General features: G+C 38.1%; 2 protein-coding genes across 16 annotated transcripts in view; one reads left to right on the forward strand and one right to left on the reverse strand.

The window, feature by feature from the left end:
• Positions 1–529: 529 nt before the first annotated feature.
• C5H12orf29 (chromosome 5 C12orf29 homolog) lies at positions 530–9,915 on the forward strand. 2 transcript variants are annotated; one of them, XM_040594650.1, is made up of 7 exons: positions 530–677; positions 1,735–1,852; positions 2,481–2,576; positions 5,853–5,969; positions 6,354–6,548; positions 7,687–7,856; positions 8,430–9,915. In XM_040594650.1, exons 1-7 carry the CDS (start codon positions 588–590, stop codon positions 8,616–8,618), a joined length of 975 nt encoding a protein of 324 aa, XP_040450584.1. In that variant the 5' UTR covers positions 530–587; the 3' UTR covers positions 8,619–9,915. The 2 variants fall into 2 exon arrangements, with proteins under 2 accessions (XP_040450584.1, XP_040450585.1); XM_040594651.1 differs by having other exon boundaries at positions 552–617.
• CEP290 (centrosomal protein 290) overlaps positions 9,358–23,183 on the reverse strand; it is a 55,644-nt gene continuing 41,818 nt past the window's right edge. For 9 of the 14 annotated variants that reach the window (XM_040594630.1, XM_040594631.1, XM_040594634.1 and 6 more), the window contains 13 exons: positions 22,641–22,796; positions 21,910–22,033; positions 20,721–21,371; positions 19,557–19,691; positions 19,216–19,302; positions 17,398–17,562; positions 16,934–17,056; positions 16,463–16,623; positions 13,356–13,497; positions 11,607–11,680; positions 11,371–11,474; positions 10,432–10,538; positions 9,358–10,159 (listed from right to left, as the gene is read on the reverse strand). In XM_040594630.1, coding sequence (XP_040450564.1) covers positions 9,971–10,159; positions 10,432–10,538; positions 11,371–11,474; positions 11,607–11,680; positions 13,356–13,497; positions 16,463–16,623; positions 16,934–17,056; positions 17,398–17,562; positions 19,216–19,302; positions 19,557–19,691; positions 20,721–21,371; positions 21,910–22,033; positions 22,641–22,796 — 2,218 coding nt within the window. In that variant the 3' untranslated portion in view covers positions 9,358–9,970. Of the gene's footprint in view, positions 10,160–10,431; positions 10,539–11,370; positions 11,475–11,606; positions 11,681–13,355; positions 13,498–16,462; positions 16,624–16,933; positions 17,057–17,397; positions 17,563–19,215; positions 19,303–19,556; positions 19,692–20,720; positions 21,372–21,645; positions 21,712–21,909; positions 22,034–22,640; positions 22,797–23,183 lie in introns of those variants that run through there. The other 5 variants (XM_040594639.1, XM_040594638.1, XM_040594637.1 and 2 more) reach the window with 3 other exon arrangements.

Below are 23,183 nucleotides of genomic sequence, written 5' to 3' on the forward strand. Positions count from 1 at the left end.
TTCTTCACTGAAAGGATGGTTAAGCATTGGAGCAGGCTCCCCAGGGAGGTGGTGGAATCACCATCTCTGCAGGTGTTTAAAAACCGCGTAGATGCAGTGCCGAGGGATGTGGTTTAGCGGTGGATTTGACAGTCCTGGATTAATGGTTGGACCTGATAATCTCAAAGGGCTTTTCCAACTCAAACGAGTCTATGGTTCCATGATTACGGCTAAGGGCCGCCGACGCGGCCGGGTCACCACGCACTGGCCTCAGCCCGGGATGAAGCGGCCCTGCCACAGCGGAAGCCACCCCTCTGGAAAGCTGAGCTGCCCCCGGCGCGGCCGGGCTGGGCGGCGGAGCGCAGCAGCACCGCTGCCTCGCTGGCGGCTGATGACGAGAATCGGCCGTGGCGCACCCCGCCCGCCCTCCCCGCCGCCCCCCCTCCCCGCCGCCCCCCCCCCCGGCGCACGGGTGCGCCGCAGGCCTCCCGCCAGGGGGCGGCGATGACTCCATTTCCCGTCGCGCCCCGCGGTGGCCGGGCGGCGCAGGCGCAGTTCCGGCGGGGCGCGGGGCGGTGATCCGGCGGCGGGAGCAGACGGCCGGGGCCATGAGCCGCCGAGGTGCCGTGCAGCGCAAGATGCCGTGTCTGTTCGTGACCGAAGTGAAGGAGGAGCCGTCGGCCAAGCGGGAACGCCAGGTTGCAGGGCAGCAGGGAGCCGGCGGGAGACAGACGGGGCCGTGGGGCCGGGGCCGGGCTCAGGCCTGGGCCCGGGATGATGGCGGGGCCCGGGGTAGAGCTGCCGCACAGTGGGACGGAGCGGAGCGAGGGGGACAGGCAGCAGCACCGAATGTATCGTACCTGCCCGGCCCGGCATGGCGGCGGGGCGGGGGACACCCCAGTGGCGAGAGGTTTCGCCTCAGACCTTGAGTGAAATGCGCGGTAGAGATTTCCGTAGGACTGCCCTCGCCCCGTCTTAAATGCAGGAAAGAAAGGTAGTTCTTTCTACCGTTCCGGTTCTGTCCCACTCTTTTCCTGCCATCTGCATCCAGGGGTTCACTCAGGTGTTTGCTTTTTCTAAGCGTTGGGAAGAGGCCAAGAGGTCGTGGCGAGGAGTGAGGCTGGTCCAACATGACCGCACTGGGAACTTGTGTAAAACCATCCAGCTGTCCCCCTCTGTGAGCCTTGTGGGGAAAAAAGAAGCTTCTCTTTTTTTCTTCTACTTTTTTCTTTCTGTGATCAAAGAAGTGTTAGGCCTATGACAGAAGAATTCATTTGCAGCTGTAAGACCTGGACTACGTAGTAAGGTGAAAGTAAGAGAGCTCAATCAAAGTTATTTCTTCTGAAGATATAAAAGGCAGTGTTATGACAGATTGAGGTGGCATTTTCCTGTCTAGCTCTAGACCTCTAGCTAGGTGAATTTCTGTTGCCATTGTAATACAGGAAGGCACAACTCCAAATATTGCAGTGTTGGACTGGAATGCATCTAGTTTATATGCTCTTTTTAAAGGGGAAGGCAAAGTAATTCCTAAACACTAATTAAGAATGGAAAAGAGGGAGGGAATTAGCAAGCAGGTTGCCTTAGTTCTTTTGTTGTAGAGCATTTTCCAAACGGTCATGTGTTGAAGAAACAAGGGTGTATTTGGATTGGATTAGAAATCAGCACTATAATGTGTAATACTTGACAAGAATCCATATGAGAACAAGGCAGTAACATTGCCACGATGAGGGTTTAAAATACCTGTCTTCTTTTCAGCCATTTAAAGTTTTGGCAACTGAAACTCTAACTGGAAAGGCGTTAGAGGCAGATATATACAATGCAATTCCTACTGAAAAGGTGGACGGAACCTGCTGTTATGTAACTACCTATAAAGGTAATAAGGAAGATCCATATGCAGATTTCTCATGCTGCCTAGAAGCCTTGTTTTACTTAGTTTTCACTTTCATTGTATGATCTACTGGATTAAAGCCGTTGTGAATTGAACGGTTACTAAACATCTCTACCACAAAGTGATAGTTACTGTAAACATAGGAGGTGTTTGTAAAGTAGTTAATAGTTTACTCTCTGAAATACCTGAAGTATGGTTTAAGTGAACATGCCAGTCAAGGAACTATTCCAGTTTTTAAGATTTTTTTTATTAGTAAATTTTCCTTTTACATTAGAATTTGTATGATAAAAGGTGTCTAATCTCCTGGGGAAGAATTAAAAGAAGTGTGGAGGTTGGGAGGAAGTGGGAAGATTGTGGTTCATTGGATTGCTGGGCTTCTTGCCTTTACCTGAAATTGGAAGGAATCTCTGTATTACACTAGGCGTGAATCTAGATACTGATTTTTAGATTCCTATCTAGTAATTAATGTATGAATTTTATATAGTGTCTTTGGATCTAAAATTTCTCCCGTGGCAAATGGGAACCCATCTCTTGCCTTTTGTGTTGTTGATTTCAGTACTCTGCAGGGTGTGTTTATCTCAGTAAACTGTTTTTATCCCTCTGGAAACTCTAGGGCAACCATATCTATGGGCGAGACTGGATCGAAAACCCAACAAACAAGCTGAAAAAAGATTTAAACGATTCTTGTATTCATTGGAAGATTGCAAAGGTTAGTGAAATTTCTTTCCTTTTTTGTTGGCAACATATGTTATCCAGTTGGAAAAACGGCTCTAGTCTAACAGAGGAAATGTCAGTGATCCTGCTCCAGTTTTTTAATGTCACTCTTAATTTTACTGCAAGAGATTTTTGAACTTAAATTGATGTGGGAAGGGGATACTAAAAGGATTACAGTTGGTAAGACAGGGGTTGGCATGGCATTGCTGGAGGGTGGCAGTACTAATGAGAACATATACACTGCGCCTGGGAGCACAGGGGGTTCAGGAGTATATTTGAAATGCTTGTACACCAACACATGCAGTATGAGAAGCAAACTGGAACTGGAAGCGTTGGTCAGTTCCCAGAGCTATGATCTCATTGGTATTAGTGACATTTGGGGAAATGAGTCCAGTGACTGGATGGAAGGCTACAGGCTGTTCAGGAGGGTAGGTGGGGCAGCAAGGTGGAGGTGTCACGCTCTACATAAGGGAGAGGTTTGATTGTACAGCCCTTACAGTTAGCGATGATGTGGTTGAGGATTAGGTAGATGGAAAACAAAGGAGGTGTTGTAGTGGGTGTCTACTACTGATTACCCAGCCAGGATGTAAGCACTGATGAGTTAGTGTATAGGCAATTAGGATAAATTTCTGCATCAGAAGCCATTGTCTTTGTGGGAGATTTGAACTTCCCAGGCATCAGCTGGGACTATAATATTGCTGTGATGAGCAGGTCTTGAAAATTCAAGTTTGTAGGAGGTAATTTTGTCACAGGTACTCAGTAAGCCAACTAGGAAAGATGCCCTTCTACACTTCCTATTTGTGAATAGAGAAGGGCTTCTGGGGAATGTGATGATAGGTAGCCGCATTGGCCACAGAGATTGTGAAATGGTTGAGTTTTAGATTTTTGGTGTAGTAAGAAACAAGGACAGCAGAGCTGCTACCCTGGACTTAAGAGAGTGAACTTTAAGCTATTTAGGGAGCTATTTAGCAGAGTACCTTGGGGGTCTGCTTTTGAGGGCTTAGGATTCCATGAGTGCTGGTCAGTCTTTAAGAACCGCCTTTTAGAAGCACAGGAGCAGGCAGTTCCACTGTGTTGTTAAGTCAGGCAAGCAGGGCAGAAGACCAGCTTGGCTGAGCTCCTTGTGGAGTTCTAGGAAAAAAGAATTTATTTGTTCTCTGGAAGCAAGGTCAGGCTTCACAGGAAGATTAAAGCGGCATGGTTCGTATATAGAGGGAGAAAACATGAAAGGCCAAAGCTCAATTAGACTTGAAACTGGCCAGTGTTGTTTCAAATCACAAGGGCTTTTTAAAGTCTGTTTATAGCAGGAAGCAGTCTAAAGAAAACATTGGACTGGTACTTGTTGAAGATGATCATTTAATGAAGATGAAGAAAAAGTGGAGGCATGTTTTGCCTCAGTCTTTAATAATGCTGATAGACCTTGGGCTGCCCAGTCCCATGAATTGGAGGCCCATGGGTGTGGGAACAGGGACTTTCCATTTGTGGACATAGAAATTGTAAAGGACCAGCTGTACCAGCTGAATGTTCACACGTCCATGGGGCCTGGTGGGATTCATCCTGGAGTACTTAAAGAGCTAGCGGATGTTATGGCAGGACCCCTCTCAATCATCTGCCAAAGGTTTTGGGATTTGGGAGTTCCCTGTAGTCTGGAAGCTAGCCACTGTTACTTCAATCTACAAAAAGGGCATGAAGGTAGACCCAGGGAACTACAGATCTGCTAGTCTTACCACAGTTCCTGGAAAAATTATGGAGAAGATGATACTGTTTACTATTCAAAGGTGTTTAAAGAATAGCGCAGCCATCAGGCACAGTCAATGTGGGTTCACAAAGGGAAAATCCTGTTTAACTAGTTTAGTATCCTTCTACGATAAGGTCACTGGCTGGGTGGATGTAGATTTTCTGGACTTGAGTAAGGCTTTTGATACTGTCCTTCACAGCATACTTCTGCACAAGTGTTCCCGCTGTGAGATGAGCATGTTCACAGTGCACTGGATGAAGAGCTGGCCGAAGGGCAGAGTTCAGAGGATTATAGTGAATGGTGCTACATCTGGCGGGTGGCCGGCCACCAGCAGTGTTCCTCAGGTTCAATTCTAGGGCCAGTTCTGTTCAACAATCTGGATGCAGAGGAGTTGAATGCATCATCAGCAAGCACCAAACTGGGAGGTGCTGTTGACTGTCTTGAGGGACAAGATGCCTTGCAGAGGGATCTAGATAGATTGGAGCATTGGGCTATGATTGATGGGATGAAATTTAACAAGTCCCAGTGCTGGATTCTGCACCTGGGCAGAGTAACGCCAGGCGCTAATACAAATTGGGAGAGGAGAGGCTGGAGAGCAGCCCTGCAGAAAGGGTTCTGGGCGTGTTGGTTGACAGCACACTCAGCATGAGCCACCAGCGTGCCCTGGCAGCCCACAGCACAAACCGCATTGTGGGGTGCATCAAACACAGCGTGACCAGCCGGCCAAAAGGGGTGATTGTCCCACTGTGCCCAGCACTGGTGTGACCTCACCTGCAGTACCGTGTGCAGTTCTGGGGCCACAGTTTCAGAGGAAAGTGAAAGTCCTTGAATGTGTCCAGAGGAGGGCAACAAAGCTGGGGAAAGGGCTGGAGCAGCTAATAAGGACTTTGGGCTTGTCTAGCTTGGGGAAAAGGAGGCAGAGGGGTGACCTCACTGCTCTCTGCAGCTTCCTGAGGAGGGGAGGTGGAGAGGGATTGCTGATCTGTTCGCCCTGGTATCCAGTGATAGGACTTGCGGAAATTATTCAAGTCTATGCCACGGAGGTTCAGACTCGATATTAGGAAGTATTTCTTTACAGAAGGGGTAGTGAAAGGATGGAACAGGCTTTCTAGAGAGATGTTCGATGCCCTAAGCCTGTCAGTGTTTAAGAGACATTTGGACAATGCCCTTAACAACAGGCTTTAACTTGGTTAGCTCTGAACTAGTCAGGCAGTTAGACTAGGTGATCATTGCAGGTCACTACCAGTTGAAATAGTCTATTCTATTCTACTTCTCTTGCTCTATTTAAATATAATGTTGGCTATTTAGGTAGCTATTTTTTTAAATCTTAGTTTTTGAACTTTTAAACCGTGCTTCTTTAAATCTTCGTAATTGTAGACTGCCTGACTGTGCCAGATGTTGGTGCTTGTACAAACTAGGACTGCTGTCTGTAAACCAAGGTTTAGATTAGTGGCGTTTTAATACTTGCATTGAAAGATGATCAAAATTGGCTAACAGTTTACTAAAACTTAAATGTCATGTTTATATGTCTAGAATTTGTTTGGAATGTTGAAGAGGATTTCAAGCCTGTTCCAGATACTTGGATTCCAGCAAAGGACATAGAGTTCTCTAATGGCAGTCCTTTGCCCGATGAAAATGGACATATGCCAGGTACCTATGATGCAGCACAGGTAAAATGGGTGTGTGTGTGTGAAGTCCATTTTTCAAGTGAATTAGAATTAGTTCCAGAGTTGAAAGTAGTAGTTAACATATTCAGAAAACAATTGGAATGTTATTCATTCACTATACAGAAAGGCTTTGTTTTCTGACACATTAAAAATAATTAGTTTACTGTACAGACTCACAGGGCTTCAGTGGAAGGCACAGTTGTCACGTTACATTCCTCTGCCATTTCTCTGAGATATGACACAGTTTTTTCTTGTTACTCCTGTTTGTAATTGACTGTGGGTTTTTTTTCTTAATGCATGTACAGTTCTAGTATACATTTGATAATTTCAGATGTTTACTTCAGCAAAATGCTATGTTTTCCCATAGGTTGGGTACCTGTGGAGAAGAATAGTAAGCAGTATTGCTGGCACTCATCTGTTGTAAATTATGATGCTGAAATAGCGCTGGTATTGAAACACCATGCTGACCCAGGCCTTCTGGAAATCAGTCCGGTGCCATTATCAGAAATTTTAGAACAAACATTGGAGCTTATTGGGACTAATATTAATGCAAATCCATATGGTAAGTTTGTATGGTATGTTTTTAAATACTGTTTTATTTAGTGATATTTTTTACTGAAAATTACGCATTTTATTTGTATAAGTTTTTTAAAAAGTTCTAAGGTAGCAATGTAACCTTTTTAGAACAGACAGCGAGGGCTAGCTCAAGGAAAACTCACACAAAAATACCTCAGAAAGTTGAGTTGTCATGAGAGTATTTATGTCTATTAAACCTCTTTCCACTTGTGTATTCTTTAGGACTTACTATAAAACCACTTTGCTTTAGTATTTCAAAAAAATATTCTGACCGGAAAAGTTTTCTTAAATATTACTATTAAAATGCTTTTTTAATTGTTGGTGCCTTTTCTTGATTTTCTTTGATTGCTCTTCTAATACTGTTTAGTCCATTAAAGGGGAAATTTTTTTTAGTCCCTAGAGTTAGTAATGAGTTGCAATTTTTAAATTACGAAATACTAATATTTTTTAAGGAAATGTAATTTAAGCTAAATTTCGGTTGTGAGTTCTCTCTTTAAAAGCCTTATAACAAAACCCAATTAGGTACGAGCACAAGAGAGTTCTAATTTCTGAGGTTTGCTGTTAGGATAACTTGCAAGGATGGATAGGAAAAATACTATGTGGTCTAAGCATTTTCTCAGAATGTAAAGGAACTGCAACAGAAAGCTTTAATAGCTGTATTCTTAGATGAAGATTTATGTTGAACAGTCAGTGAAGAGGTAATGCATTTGTTAACAGCCTGGTTTAAGTATTCATCCGTATTCATAAGAAAATATGCCAGATTTTCATGAACTAAGGTGTTTGTGCCATTGATTGTGATCTGAAGCATGAAGAATTTAGCTAGTAGCTTTATGGTCGCTGAAGAGACAAAGGACCACACAAAGACCTTGTCACCACAAGGACAAAGCAGGGAGCTGTACAAATCTCTATCATACTTATTTTATATAAATAAAAAGTTACATGAGGAGGAGACAGCTACATTTGATACTTAAAAGTATATTTAACTGTTCTCTTAAAAGGGAGGACAATGTTACAGTATCTAAGTTACCTTTACAGAGGGCTTTTAGGATAGGTGTAGTAACAGAAGTGAGGAAAATCTTTATCACATGGAACTAGCAGGAAGATTTTTGTTTCTTTTAATATAGGATTAGGAAGCAAGAAGCAGCCTATACATCTTCTTGTACCCCATGGAGCATTTGAAATAAAGAATCCACCTACTTTGAAACAAAATGACATACTGTCTTGGTTTGAAAGCTGCAGCGAGGGTAAAGTTGAAGGAATTGTGTGGCACTGCCATGATGGGTGTTTAATCAAGGTAAATATGTAGATGGACCTGTGGAGAGCACTATAATAATTTATAATATGTGAAGTCTTGTGAGGTATTCACTTTTTGTCTTGTCAAATTCCTTAGTAGTAAATGTTCTAGCAAATCAGGTGACAGTAGAATTAGTCAAGCCAGTGAGTTGCATCAATGACAACATATTAAAACTTTTTCATTATCTGCATTATGCTAATAACAGAATAATTGAGAACATAATATTTTCTTGCTTCTCTGTATAGGAATCATTCAACATTTTAAAGCCTAATTCTTGTATTTAAAAAAGTAATTTCCTGTAATGTTGACTTACAGAACAAGTATTTTTAGTAAGAATGATTTTTCATGAATTAGCAAGTTCATATTACTTCTGAAGCTGTGGAGGACACCGTGGTTCTGGTTTGCCTTTTGTGCTTTGTTGTAACTCATGTTATTCAGATAACCAATTACTTGTTGTAAGTGCCCTAATGCAGAGGATCCTAGAATTAAAGCACATCCCCCTACGTCCCTCAGGCTGGGAACTGTTGGGCTACTATCTCAAAATCTCTAAACTGATCTTACTTTTTATTTTAGCTCCATCGTCATCATCTTGGTTTACGCTGGCCGCTTGCAGAGACATACCTGAATTCTCAGCCTGTTGTAATTTCTTTTAATACAACTAAGTACGACTGTGACTTTGAACCTAAGAGTTTGTTTCACCATTTCTCAAACTTGGATGGTCAAAGATTTGACAGACTGAAAGATATCAAGTTTGATGCTTGAAACAATTTTTCTCTTTTAATTGTTGTATGTGCTGCATTCCTCTTGTGTCTACCACAGAACTCTTTACAACTAATCTTCTATCTTGGGCAACAGCCTAGGTACTGTACAACTTTACATTTTTCCAATGACTTACTTTACATAACAAGAGATCTGACATCCAGAGTAGAGATCTAGCTTTCCACATGTTTCAGTTATGAAAAATCAGTAACTTTTGAACTCATTTCTGGAAACTGTTATAATTAAGTGTAAGAAGTATGTTGTCTAACACTGGCTGGTCCTTAGCTGATGAATGCAATCAACTGTTAAAAGTTCCACAGGTTGTCCTCTATAGTTAATACAACACTGTAATATATATGATTCAGATTTAAGATCTAGTTGGTAACAGTAAAGGACATACTGAAGGTGGGACCAGATTAGTCCTGAACTTTTATGATTTTTAAGTTGTAACAATTTCTTTTTGGGGAAAACTTCACTGTATTATTTGACTGATAAGCTATGGCATTATGCTATTACTTGAAAACCTAATTAAGCTATATCCTGCGGGTACTTCCACTATTTTGGGACAAAAAGAGTAAATAATAGAAAAGTATACTAGTTCTATTTTGGAGATCCTTCGTAATTAGAGAGAGACATGACTTGGGTTAATAATACCCATTTTCAGACTGCAGCTCAATTAGGAAACTTCATTGGGGCATATTAAGTAAGATGCCATATAAATAATAAAGGTGAGAGTGCATGATTGTTTTGAGTTGGCTTTATTTTATGTGGACTACAAAAGTATACATCCAGCAATACAAAATATACAAAATGAAAAATCACTTATCTACAAAAATACCATTAGTTTAGCTGAAACGCTGTAACTTTATTTTCAATTATTTATTCTTGGATTTTCTAAACTTGAGGTAAGAATAAACAGGCATGTAAGAACAGACATCCAGCATACTGACCCTGAGTCCACAGTTAAGAAGTATGATGGCACAAGGCAGCAAGAACAAATTACATACTCTTATTGATCTGGAACTTAGCATGTTCTAAGAGTTTCTCAGGTTTTACGGTAAGGCCAAGGCTTTAACTCCACCTGACACCTGCGTATTGCCAAAATTACTGTTCTGAATCAAAATGTCATATTGCAAATAAGTTGGGAGAGGTAGAACTTATTTTGACTGATGTATATGAATACTGACCATAATCTGTTGACTAATCCAGTGCTGCATTCTTAGGTATGTGCCCAACTTTTGTAACTTTAATAGACTTTTATTTGTCTGTTTTTATCTTGGAACAATACATCGGTACTATGAAACTGCCCTGGAATTTTATTTTCTGTGTCAATAATGAGGATACTAAACACTAGTCTAATCAACAGAAACTTTGCCTGGACTGTCCACTTGAATGCCAAACTCTTCAGAAAGCTGCTTTAATCTCTCTTCTAAGATAATATTTTTTTTTACTTCTTCATTGTAGTTATATTTCAGATCCTCTATTTCTTCAAAAAAGGAAGGGTCACAGTTTTCTAGTTCTCTTCTCAGCTTTTTTGTTTCTTCCTATTAAAAAGAATGAAGGAGTACCATCTTTATCCATAATTTAGGAAATACACGTCAACGGCTTTTTTTGCCTTTTTCCTAAGAGAATAAGCATGTTATCTAAAGACACAATCTACCTACAAACAGCACATTTACTAACAACAAAATTGGCGTCATAAACATCATGTGTAGAAATTGACTTTGTCATTAAATGTTAGTTTAGATATTGAACAGCCTTTTAGCTAGCCATAATTTTGCTCATTATCTTGCCAAGAATGATCCTTGAAACTCACCTTTAATTGTTGTTTTTCCAGCTCTGAGGCTTTCAGCTGTGTCTGGAGGTCAGCTACTTCTGTCCTTAACTTGCCAATTTTATCCTTCTCTACAATTTCGTTATGTCCTGCAAAAATAATGGTAACTTATTACAAAATTTAAGGTAATGAAAATCAATTACATGAATAACCCTGTTACAGTAATTCTGCATCTCCTGAAAGCTGAAACAGTTTAAGTATTGGGATGAACAACCATCAAAAATTCAAGTCATCTGGGCTTTTCTTTAGTTTTTGTACAAATTAGGTGGTGGTGTCTAGTTCCTGTGACAGAATGCAATACTTCACTAGCCAGTCTTTTAGTACACTTCTGAGAAATACATGTACAGTTTCTCTGATTTAAATACAGGCAAATTGGAAATAATGTAGTATTAAGGATTTTGTTAGTTTTATTCATAATTTCAAGAGGGTAAATTCCCCCCGCCCAAGTCATATGGCAGTGTGCCACTCTGCTTTTCCTATGGGACAGACGCCTGTTAGGTCTTAAATCATTCACAGAGCTGGTATCTGGAAATAGATGCTCATTCTCTGGCAGCTTGGAACCCAAGGCAACAGGGGTAGGCAAGAGGTTCTCAAGGAATGACTGACATCTTACAAGCAGTCTTTTGAGGTTTATAACGCAAATGGTGGCATGAACTACATTATCGTCTCAGAATGGGAAAACTGTTACAAAGATTACACTGTCTTGTTCAAGGTAATTATGGAGATTTTTAGTAACGCTTCTCTATGAAAAGCTTGTATAAGTACTCAAAAATCCAAGACCTGAGTCTGCTCCAGTTTACACTACTCTGGTATTAATATAGTTCAAATAACTAGATTTATTATTGTTTTGCACATACATGTTAAATAAAAATAGGGCCAAAATACAGGAAGGTCTTTATTTTAGGTATTGAAAATGATTACCGGCTGCAGGACTTTCACTTGTATATGTGTGTAGGTGGTGCTTATAATCTTCCACCTGGTGAGCTAGTTCTGCTTTTTCTTTCTCTAATTGACTAGTAGTTAATCTGTAAAAATAAAAGTTTTAGAACAATTTTTAGAAAATATTAAAAAAATATTAGAAAATAAAATTTCCTGATCATTCTTGTTTCATGTATACTGGCTAACATTATTTATTTAGCTATTTAAAAGTACGTTACCTTAAAAGTTGAAGCTCCCTGATGAAGCTTTGCTCCGTCCTTTCACCTTCAGGAAGGTGTTTGAGAAGCTCAATCTTGAAAGAAAAATCAAGAAAGTTTTACTATTGAAAACAGTATCCATGGATAATGCAGTTATGATGGAGTTCTCTCTGATACTAGATTAAAAAGATGAATGAAAATAATATTAAGGATGTAACCAAGTGCTAGGTTATCACAGAGAAAAAAAACCCCAGGTGTTCCATCTACTGACAGTTTCCACAGAGCTAATTATCCACAGCCTTTTAAAAGTTAGCATAGATCATTGCTACATATTTTATGAAGGGTGAAGAAAAAACGTATTCAAAAGATTTAGAAAGAAACTTCAGACACATAGCTACATTAGCATAATTTATACATCTGCTTAAGGACATGATATGCGTAAGTCCTTCAGAGTGCTTTAAAAAAGTACTACTGATGTGTTTATTTGCATATCTAGCTGTCCAGGTTCCTTTTTAAACATAATACAAAAAGCCTGTGATTTTGCAATGAAAACCCAAGTGAGTGTATGTTGACAAGAAAATGACCTGCAGTTGTAAGTTAGAATAGGTCCCTGGCCAGAGAGGGAGTTAGCTTCTAGAAGTGCCCTTCAGTAGAAGATGCAGGAGCAAAAAATCAGTGTTTTAAATATGAGGCTATATACAGTTTTTTAAGGCAGTGACAATTCATGAATTCTCGTAAGGCTACTCTTGGTGATGGGCTTTATTAGTATCTAAAATGCTAGGGATTTGGTTTTTTTTCCACAATCAATCTGTGTTTCTTTGAAACATAGTTAACCTTGACAACGTTTTTTCATCACTATTTGAGACACTAAAGAAACTGGGAACTGTGTCACTCCAGAGTAATATCACATAATGAAAGAATTTTATCTGTGTGTTAATTTTTCTCCTAGTATACATTTTACGTTAATAATGCTGACTTTAGAAAGGGGAAACCAGAAAAAAATAACAAAATAGTCATCTATAGGACTCAATTCCAAGTTTATTTATTGAACATATTTGCTTGCTTACATAATACATATGACTTCCTGTGTTGAAAGTTGTGTATTTGATACCTCACACTGAGAAAAGCTGGTACAAGATGCCTGGAGAAGAAAACCATGCACTTACTAATAAATGAGAAGATGTAAGATAAGCTAGGTGGATAGTCCCAGGGCTACACCTCTGGAGTACTTAAAGGCCAAAATTTGATACATCTTTTCAGAGGTACCTGAGTTTAAAATTCATCAGCTCCTCCATGTGTGAAATAATTTTTGTAAGATTTACTAGGGACTGCATGTAAGAGGACATACTGGAAACAGGCATGAAGATGTCCTTTAGGATGGCAAAGTCAATTGCCCCAAAAGATGTGGAAAGAAGACAGAAGTCCCTGTAGCAAACTCACTCTGTGGAACAAGCTGGAAAGACTTTAAGACCATCTGAAGCATCTGTACCTACAGGCTTTCATGAAACTATAATTAAAAAACACTACAGAAAATACAGTAGAAAAAAATTAATTTTCCCCTAAGACTGCAAGTCAAGAATATATATTGATAATATGTGGCAAACCTCATTAACTGGCCAAAATATGTAAATGTACAGTTATGGTGACTCAGACTGAAAAAACCAACTAGAAAAGCATGTCTTCGAGAAAAAAATGGACTCTCCCAACACAGACATTAGAAATAATATTAAGCAATATATTCTCAGAGTCATCTGGCTATATTTTACTTACCTGTTCTTTTACATCTTCCAAGTTTTTATCAGCATCGTGTTCATGTTCTGTTGCTTCCTGAAGCAGCTGTTTAAGGTCAGTAATGCTTTGGGGTTTTTTACCAATCTCCATTTCCATTTCCTTCACCTTAGTTTCATGCATCCTGGTAGTATTTCTATTCAGAAAAAGATAAGAGCAAAAGCTAATACTTTTGCAGAAAGAGAGATTTTTAGGAGATTAAATGCTATAAAATACACCCTAAAATATGTTTGGGGCATTGGCCTTGAAATAATCACTGGTCTTATTTATAAGTGAACTGAAAGAAGCATAATGAAAAATACATTTTTAATCTTGGAATAAAGGCTTATCCAAATGTTAAAGTTTTGTGGATCTTTGTGCCTACACTTCGTTGAAGGGGGACTGGATTCTTTTTATGGTATTGCACATAAACCCCAAACTACCTCCTGCTAAAAACATGCACGTGTCTTATTGATGCAGTGTGCACACTGGTTAGGTCTTCAGTGTCATATCTTTGACAGTATTTTCTTATGATTTATTAATTTATTGAAAATAAATTAATGTACTGGGAAAAGAGCTAATACAGATACAGAAGATGAAGACTCCAAGGGCAAAAATGTTCTGCAAGAAATTATATTTACCCTGGAGTAACAGCAGTCTGAGGAGAATTCTGTTTTGCTTTAAGCCACCCAAGGCTACAAAAAGGTTTTTGTAGAATCATTGAAATGTTGGTTTGAAGGTACCTCTGGAGAGCGTGTAGTCCAATCTCCCATCTGAAGTGCATTTTCAGATAGCAATAGATTCTCCAACATCTTGCTATCTGCCAAAGAGCCTTCCTTTGTCTGCCCTAATAAATTCTATTACCATGTACGTGCTTTGGAAAATGTGCTGGTGAGGTGGATTGCATGTTAAGGTGCCCCAATGAGCTCCTCTAGGTTAGTAATGTCTAAATGTTATTTACTTACTTTAAAATCATGTTAAAGTAAAAGCAAGTAACAGCTTTTATTCACACTAACTGAAATAGGCAAGTACAATTAAGCACAATCACGTATTTTATATCTATCTGTCTATAAACAACAACCTAGATCTATGAGCTAAATAGAAATGTTTTTCAAAAAGGTGAACAGTCTTTCTGCTGATGTTACTCACTTCCCAGTCTTGTGCTCCCACAGGATTCCTTGGGGAGTTCTAGTGCTTCTCGGACCTACTGCTGAGCCATTTCACCTCACTGAGACTTCAGAAAGCCGTTCCTTTTTTTTTTTTTTACCTTCCCCCTCCTATGTAGTGAGGTAAAATGTCTCTATGCAAGGTCAGATGACGGCCATATTTAGTGTAAGGAAGGAGGGCAACACTGGCTGCCAGCCACAGGAGGAGGTGGCCAGCAGTAAAGATGGTAGGCCCTTAACAGTCAGCATATCAGCTCAGTAGTCTGAATACAGTTTTTCCTTTAGTTCTTCAGTGATCTGACCTACGATGGAATCAGACAAGTCTCCCAACCAGCTGATTTTCTGCCCTGATAAGGTTGCTGTCAGAGGTTCTCTTTTTGTAGATACCTTCCACCTCTGTTTACAACTACTAAAGAATACTTTTGCAACATGTCATTTTATTTCATCCTGAGGTCACCCATGAGTCCAGGACTAAATTTTCTTCACAAAAATTTGTTTTCTTCCATCCTTATGCAGGACACAGACTGTTTATGTCTCTTAATAGCATAAGCATTGTTTCATTTTCTTGTCCTTTTCTGAGATACAGCATACAAGTGGTGACACCCAATTAAGAACTCTTGCCTCAAGAGGGTAAAACCATCCTTCCTTGTCCACTTTGATGAATCACAGGCATGTTTCATGTGAATGTATCTTACATCAAGCTTTATATTCTATATCAATCTGTTCAATATTAAACCTGCTTGTGTGACATATAACTAGCACCTTGGTGCATAGCTCATTATTGAAAACTGATGTAATAGCAATGCTTTTTAGATGGGCAATGGTTTTGTGGTGACTGTGCCAAAGTAATTCCTGTAAGCAAACCACAAAACACTGAACTAAACAGCTTGCTTCTAGCAAAGAAATTAATGCAATTAAAGTTGTTCAGACAGAGTTAAGACTTCCAGCCTGTGTAAGTAGGCTGTCGTAGAAAAGCATCTGGACTAATTGTGGAAGTACAGATAAATTCAAAATGTATGCCTAAGTTGCAAAGCAGAAATCGGTGTCATAAAACTGTTTTCTTTAGTTTGTTCCATGTTGAGTGATGCAAGTGATACCTGAATTTTAAAACAACTGATAGGTAACTTTCGGAAAACAGTTTACTTATATTGATAAAAAGTTGTAAACAACTATTATTATTACCAAACAAAAAATTATTTTTTATGCTGATTTCAAAGTCTGAGGTTTTATTTAAAAATCTAGAAATGGTGATTCCCACACTTCATTTTATATATTGGAAAAGATAAATATGCTGGTCTCCAAGTTTTTCTCCCTTCTTCTACAGATAACAGAATCAACTGGCTGACTGCAACTAACCTTCAGAACACACACAAAGGATCTTTAGCTACACCTACATGTCCTAAGGAGTACAGAAATCCCAGTGGGTCTTCTAACACAACCTTTGCACATTTACATAGTTAAACATAGATTCAAATGCATCCAAGCTGGAAAATGCAAGTTGCTGGCTTCCAGTCTTTTGTTTCAGATTGTCATCCATGTGGTAAGATACTGAAATACTTTCTGTGTTCAGGAAAAATGCCGACATTCTACAGAGCACAAATCCAATACATTTAAGCAGCAAGGCACACAAAATACTTCCTTTACCAGAATTATCCAGAAGTCTACAGCAGATCTGAAGAAGGGAGATAAGTAACTAGCTACTGTATAGAAGTGGCTAACAAGCCCAGTACTTAGGGACACTAGATCTCTGCTGGATTCATTTCAGAGACCTGTATACTGATTCTACATACTAATACAGAATAAGAAAATACAATATGGATAATGTAAAACTAACTTCAAAAGAGGAAAGAAAAATTACAAAAATGAAAGTAAAATTTGATTGCTAATATTTAAAGAGGAATTAACACTTGTGTTTATCTTCCTTACTTTGCTTACAATTCCTACCTTGTTACAAGGGATTTCCAGCTTTTGCTATCAGCTCTGCCAAACTGGCTCTCAGCCAAATTTAACCTCTTAATGGTTTCCTCCAGCTGTACAGTTAACTTCTCATTTAATATCTCCAAGTTATTCTTCGCTATTCGTAGCTTCTCTCCACTGTCAGCTTCCTATTGTTCAATAAAAACAAAGGTTTATGGAATACTTAACCTCATGTGCAGCACAGGATTATCCATCATGATGGTGACGGGGTCAGCACTGATTTAGAGGAAAATGGTGCATCCAAGATCACTAGCACTACAACTTCCAAGTTCTTTCTTGGGCTGATTCTTGGATGTCTCTTCTCCACATAAAACTAAAAATTCTATCACAGCAGTATCAGTACTTAGAAAAGTGTCCATTCCACATCAACCATTCAGAAATAAAAACAAACAAGCCAGTAACTAATGGAAATAAAGGGATGCATTACAATAATCATACCTTTTTCAGTTCTTTACGCAGCCTCTCATTTTCAGTAATGACTTTTTCCATTCCTTTGGCTTTAGATTCATAATGCATACTCAGCTCGCCCCTCAAATGAAGCTTCATTTTTTCCATTTCAGACTAAATATCAAACAGTTTGTTAAAACACATGTACATTGCTTAGTTGAAAATTTCAGATTTCCATTTTTAAAGCACAGCCTAGTTACAGCTACCCAACACAATGAACATAATGTTTCATCACATATTTAAGGATATCCTTAAGGACAGAATACCTTTACATAAATCATGCATTATGTTATACCAAAATGAAGTTTTGCTTTTCTGTTCTACAGGTTTTGTATTTGGTATTTTTAAAACACTGTTGTGCCAATCAATGTTTCCAACAGGCTTGCTGCTCCATTTCCCTACTAACTTGCATATAAACTGCTATCTAAATATAGGTACTGGAGACAAATCAGTACCTTTAGCCTCTCATTTTCCTGTTCGAGATCAAGTAATTTCTCATTAGAAACCACAGCAGGAGCTTTTTTCAAATCTTCATTTTCTCTTTGGACTCTCTCTACAACCTTTTTCATCAAACCAATTGTTTTCTCCAATTCTGGAACTGTCTTTCCACTTCTACCAGCCTATACAGAGGGAAGAAAAAAAAGCAGAAAAGTAGTACACAGTTCATCTTGACACTCTGAGATACTCCAAATCTTACTTTAATGCTCATTTTCCCACTGCAATTTATATTTATAAAAAAAGAAAGCTGCAGTTAGTCTCAAAATCTGCTCTACTTTACGAACTAAACAGAAACATTAAGGAAATAAATCAAACTACAACAACTTCTAAAGCAATTTGGTTAGCCAACAGACTGTAGAATTGCTTGAATGGTAATACTGTCTGAGTGGGAAAAAAAATAGCTGGGAGCTTGAGGGAGGAAAAGAAGGCCCATTTTTAGCAACCATATTTCTATTGGATTGAAGTGACAGCAGAACTGCATCTTAAAGCATGATTAAATCTTCTCCCTTTCCCAAGGCATATATTCTCCTTGCAGAGTGATAAATAAATAAATATGGGAAAAAAACCTCATCATTTCTCCATTTTTCTTCTTTCACCATGTTTGTGTATGAGGTAGAGAAGCTGTTAAAGGGTCTTTAAAAGCATTATTTTCTCATATATTTGTAGCGATGGTTTTCCTCATCAATAGTAATTTAAAGATGCTGTTTCTAGCTCTGGTCCCATGAAGTACCTCCTTTTCTTTCTACAGAGGTAAGAGGCACAGTACAGTGGAAAATGGGGAAGATTTTACTCCCTGGAGCCCTACATAAACCTATATAGCAACCAAGTTTTGGAAGTTAAAACTGACTTAATTCCTTCTTCTCTAAAGTAACTGGAGGGATTAGGACATTTGTGTTGGTACACAGCAGAGTTAAAGAAAAACCTCTGTCAGATCTTGGTACCTGAAAAGGGAGGGAGATTCTGAATTTGCTGTCACCTCAGAACACTTGCATGAAACAGTTTTATAAACTGAATTTCCTTATCCAAAACTACCACTACATAATAGATAGGTAGAAACACAAGCAGCCCATGCAAGGTACAAGTAAAAGAGTGGGAAATAGACAATCTTTTCCAGGCACCCAGCCACAGAACTCATTCTCCTTGTATGCTGGAACAGCTATGAAGGCACTGAAGAGATTTTATTAGATCAGCTTCCTTTAAACGGTCACACAAATAGTTTGACAGGTTAGTGTCAAGGGAGATAGCGGGCACTGCTGAAGCCTTTTTCCCCCTGTAACTTCAGATATATTGTTCTATTAAAATAGCTGACAGCAGCTAGGGTAAAATTTAACTGTGATATCTTGCACAGTACAACAAAAAACTTCACCAACAGAAACTTACTACCACCTGCATCAAATCAATATTCTATCTTTTAAATCATAAAGCTGTAATTGTATAATGCATTTATGTAAATACATGAATATAATTGTCAATAGTAGGGCTGTAACTCCTACTGTTTTGTACAAATATGTTTCTGAAGATAATTTTAATCCAAATGACAAAATAAGACCATGACAGCACATATCTTTAATAATGAAGCTCTAGTCTTTCTAGTGGTCCTATTAATTGAATCTCACTAATTTATTATAGCACTTTGGCAACACAATAAACAAGTAAGAACAATTCCTGTTTGCCTTTGGTTGATTCAAAATAATTTAGCTTTACTAAAACATTGCTTTTTATTGGTATTGTGTTTTCATGTAGTTATGATGAAAAGTGCTGTTAACAATACTCACCCCTCTTACACTGCCCAGCTTTTGTTCAACAGCTTCTTTCTCTTTTTTGAGAAGTTCACACATTTCTTTTAGGTCATCTACTTGGTCCTATAAAAACAAAGTAATTAGCAACTTATTTAAATTTGAAATTGAGGTGAACAGTAACAAAATTACAGTTGGTTTACTTTGAAAAATGTAAACAGAAAGCAATTTTCCATCATTTCTACCAGCCATTCAACCTTCTTATCTTCCATAAAACCATGAAAAACTGACAGTATGTACAGAAAAGATCTCCCATTTCTTTTTAAGCAATCCCCTAACCTGTGTCAGGGTAAAGAAGACTAAAGGTAAAAAGGTGTTACCTTTAGTCTTGGCAAATCTTTATTGGCCTGCTCTAGCTGGAATCTTAGCTCAATGTTTTCAGATGACAGTCTTAAGTTTTCCTTTAAAACTTCTTGTTCTCTTCGATATTGATCATCTGATCCTATTCCTGATGTCTTAAGAAAATGGAGGGGGAAAAAATTATTATTAAGTCAAAATGCACTGATCATTGTATCAGTGATAAACTGATAAAGAGCAACAGAGAATTAGTATTTTTCACAGATATAAAACAGATGACAGTTATATCAACAGTTTTATCTAATCTGTTCTGATTTTAATTCCTTCTCCTACATTTTCTAAACTTGCTTAAACTGTAGGGGAAGTTTAAAAATCAGTATAAATCAGTAAAAATTCTGTCAAACCAAAATTAACTTTCAAAGTACTGGGTAGAAATAAATTCTAAAGTCTAAAAGACAAAAAAAGCTGCTGAGTGTAGAAAGCTGTGACATTCTACCTGGGAACACCATCTAATTGTAATAAATACATTAGAATATATCCTTAAATAGTACATATAGCATAAGGAATTTCACTTAAGGCAAACAGATCACAGAGCAAGTCAGGAAGAGTAGTATATAACTCTAATTCTTAAGTCTGTTAGTTCCTACAATCTTAAGTCTTCATCCATGGAGGCTATTAATTTCTGCTACATAAAGACTGCTTTGCATGCCTTATATAGCCAGTTTGAATCATAAGTATATGGTAAATTACTGTGCCTGACTAGTAAACAGTAAAACCTTTTGATAATATAATAATCAGCAGTTTTGACTTAGATAATTATGGAATTAACTGTATGATCCATTAATTAATCACTAATAATGATAGGAATAAAGTATTCGCTTCAATAAAGCGTATTTTTTTCCTACTGTAAGTAATAACACATCATAAGTCTCTTAACTAATGCATGTATCACTGGGATTATTTGTAAACTTTTTGGATCAAAATTTTAGAGTCAATAGCAGCTTACTTCTGAGCTGACATGTATGCCTATCATGAAAGTATAAGGTTTGCTTTATGGACCACTTGGGAACTACTTCAATATCCCTCCAGACCACGCATAGGAAAGCACTACATTATCAAAATCAAACTATTCTATTTCTACATCGTGTATACAGAAGAAACGTTAAAGGACTGCTACAGTATCAAACCTCAGGCATTTCACAAAATTCTGGGGTTGTTTCAACCCCCTCTGTACAACTTCGGCAAGTTTCATGTTTATCTTCTGCAGTGGGTTGATTCATTTCATTATTCACATTTATTTTTTCTGTTTCATAGCCATTAGCTTGATTAGAAGGTTGCCCTGAATCAGACTGATTGCAGCTCATTCTGTCAGTGTCATGCTCTTCTACACCTTCTTCTTCATCAACATTTGATTGCTTGAGTATTTCTTGCTTCCTCTCCTCTTCTTCAAACTCCTCATCAAGTTTTCCATTTTCAGTTTGGGTTGTATTTTCTTCTTTTTCACTGCAGTTCTCTTCATCAGCTTCAGCTATACTTTTGTTCTTCAGTCCTTCCCTAGAAATATCTGTATCTTTGCATTTCTCACTATCTTCAGGATGCTGCTCAGGAGACACTTCTGTGCTTGCATCCGCAGTAGCATCATGGCCTTCTTTATGCATGATGGATGTTTGCATGTCTGCTTCCTCATCTATGCCACTGCCATCAGTAATGCTATGATTGGTCTGATGTTTGATTTCATCCCTATTTGAAATAAATTTCTTTTGAAGGGAATTCAAATATTTTTGTTTACCAATACTGATAGGAACAGACTTGGTCAGTTCAGTTTGGTCACATGTACTCTGATTCAAGTTGAAGACAGAATCAAGCATGAAAGAAAAGCAGAAGACAGTAAAACAGAACAGGAAATAAAGAAACCTGGAATGTACTGTTAAATGTATTTCTTGAATGATCAAGATAACCTAATAATGCAATATAATGAACTTTGTAAAAATCAAAACACAACAAAACCACCTAATATAACTGAAACGCAGCTCAGTATTTTCCCAAACACTCTGTATCTCAAATTTTGAATCAATAGGGAATACAGAAGTAGTCTCTCAGCTGCAGACTTACATATTTAAAAATACATATCCCTTATTTCTCCACATACGCTTGGATGATGAATATTTCAGCTTCTACCTGTAGAACACAGAAACTACGTTTTGGGTTTGTTGTGTTTTTTAAAAAACAGTAAAAACTGAGCATTTCATATATTTTTCTAGAAAACTAAAATTTGAAATAAAACCACTAAATGACGCAGAATACCAAATGGCTAATAAATATTTTTGTTCAGTAGGTACAATTCCTCTAGGTAATAAGGTCACATTATTAACTTACCAATGGTCTAGAATATGTGTGTCTCGAACATTGTTTCTGCAATGCATGAAGCTTTTCCTGGAGGTACTGATTTTTGAAATGTAATTCTTCTACAGCATAATCTCGTGGCATTGCTTGCTGTGTTCTACATCAAAAATTTAATCAAGCCAAAACAAACAAATGCTATTAATGCAGAAAAACATCCCTTAAGGTAAAAAAATCCATGAACATCTGGATTACTAGACTGGGTTTCCTAGTATTACTGGGCTAGTTATTCTAAATCAGTGTTAGCCATATACACTTCCAACTAATCCCTGTGAATTGAAAGCACTTACTTTGGCAAAAGGAATGCTCTTTTGAGACATGTACAGCTTCTATTTTCAGGTACACTACGCACTGTGTTAGTGGATACACTGATTAAGAATACAATCTCTAACTGCAACTTCGCAGTTCCAGTAACTTTCACCAACTCTAACCTGTAATTATAATTTTACATAATAGAAGCCAGATGTTTTTCGTATTATTTAGCTTTTTAGAACCACGAACCAATGCTGAACATTCTCTGAACATACACAATTGCTCCCAAGTAACTTTAAGTTTTCTCATCAGAGACTCAAAGAAGGTTTTTTGAAATTCCCGTTTTTTTCCTTATTGAACCAATTGGTCTGACAGACACTATCTACCTCTTTCCACAATTTTTTTTCTCATTTAGATATTTTATTTTTTACAGATTCTTTCAAAATGCCTCTCACCTCATGTAAGCAACTTCATTTTCTAATTCTAGATTCCGTTTTCTTAGTTCTTCCAGTTCCTTTTCAGTCTCTGAGGCTCTTACACCAACAACACGGTCAACAGTGACACCAGTAGTTTTCAGTTTCTTCTGTAGAATAATTTTCTCTTTTTCAGTCCTGCAACATTCAGTAAATTTACATTTAAAGCTTTATTTGCTAACTTGGCTTTCTTTAGGAGAAAATATTTCCTGCTGTAAAGAATCTACACTTGCAATTTATTCGCTCACTGAACCACACCCCCTTTTCTGTTTCATAAGGTTACCTTATAGACAGTACAGCTTTACCTAAAAGAACCGAAACCTGCGGGGACGGGACGGGACGGAAGAACAATATCAGTATTATGCATGTCATAAACCACTTGCTGGTCTTGCCTGTGTTTTATGTGAAATTCATGCGAGACTTGCTAAGAATAAATGCCATTCTGAAGCAGTTTCAAACCACAATTTAACAACAGCTACAATCACTGTAATAGTTCCCTCTCTCTTCTGCATCTTTTATCAGTAA

The sequence above is a fragment of the Falco naumanni genome, chromosome 5 (genome assembly GCF_017639655.2).
Source record: "Falco naumanni isolate bFalNau1 chromosome 5, bFalNau1.pat, whole genome shotgun sequence".
NCBI classification, from domain to species: domain Eukaryota; kingdom Metazoa; phylum Chordata; class Aves; order Falconiformes; family Falconidae; genus Falco; species Falco naumanni.

Coding starts and splice junctions, on each gene's coding strand:
- C5H12orf29 (XM_040594650.1), top strand. CDS start 588: ATGAGCCGCCGAGGTGCCGTGCAGCGCAAGATGCCGTGTCTGTTCGTG. Junction 678..1,734: donor CGGCCAAGCGGGAACGCCAG/GTTGCAGGGCAG, acceptor TCTTCTTTTCAG/CCATTTAAAGTTTTGGCAAC. Junction 7,857..8,429: donor ATGATGGGTGTTTAATCAAG/GTAAATATGTAG, acceptor TTTTTATTTTAG/CTCCATCGTCATCATCTTGG.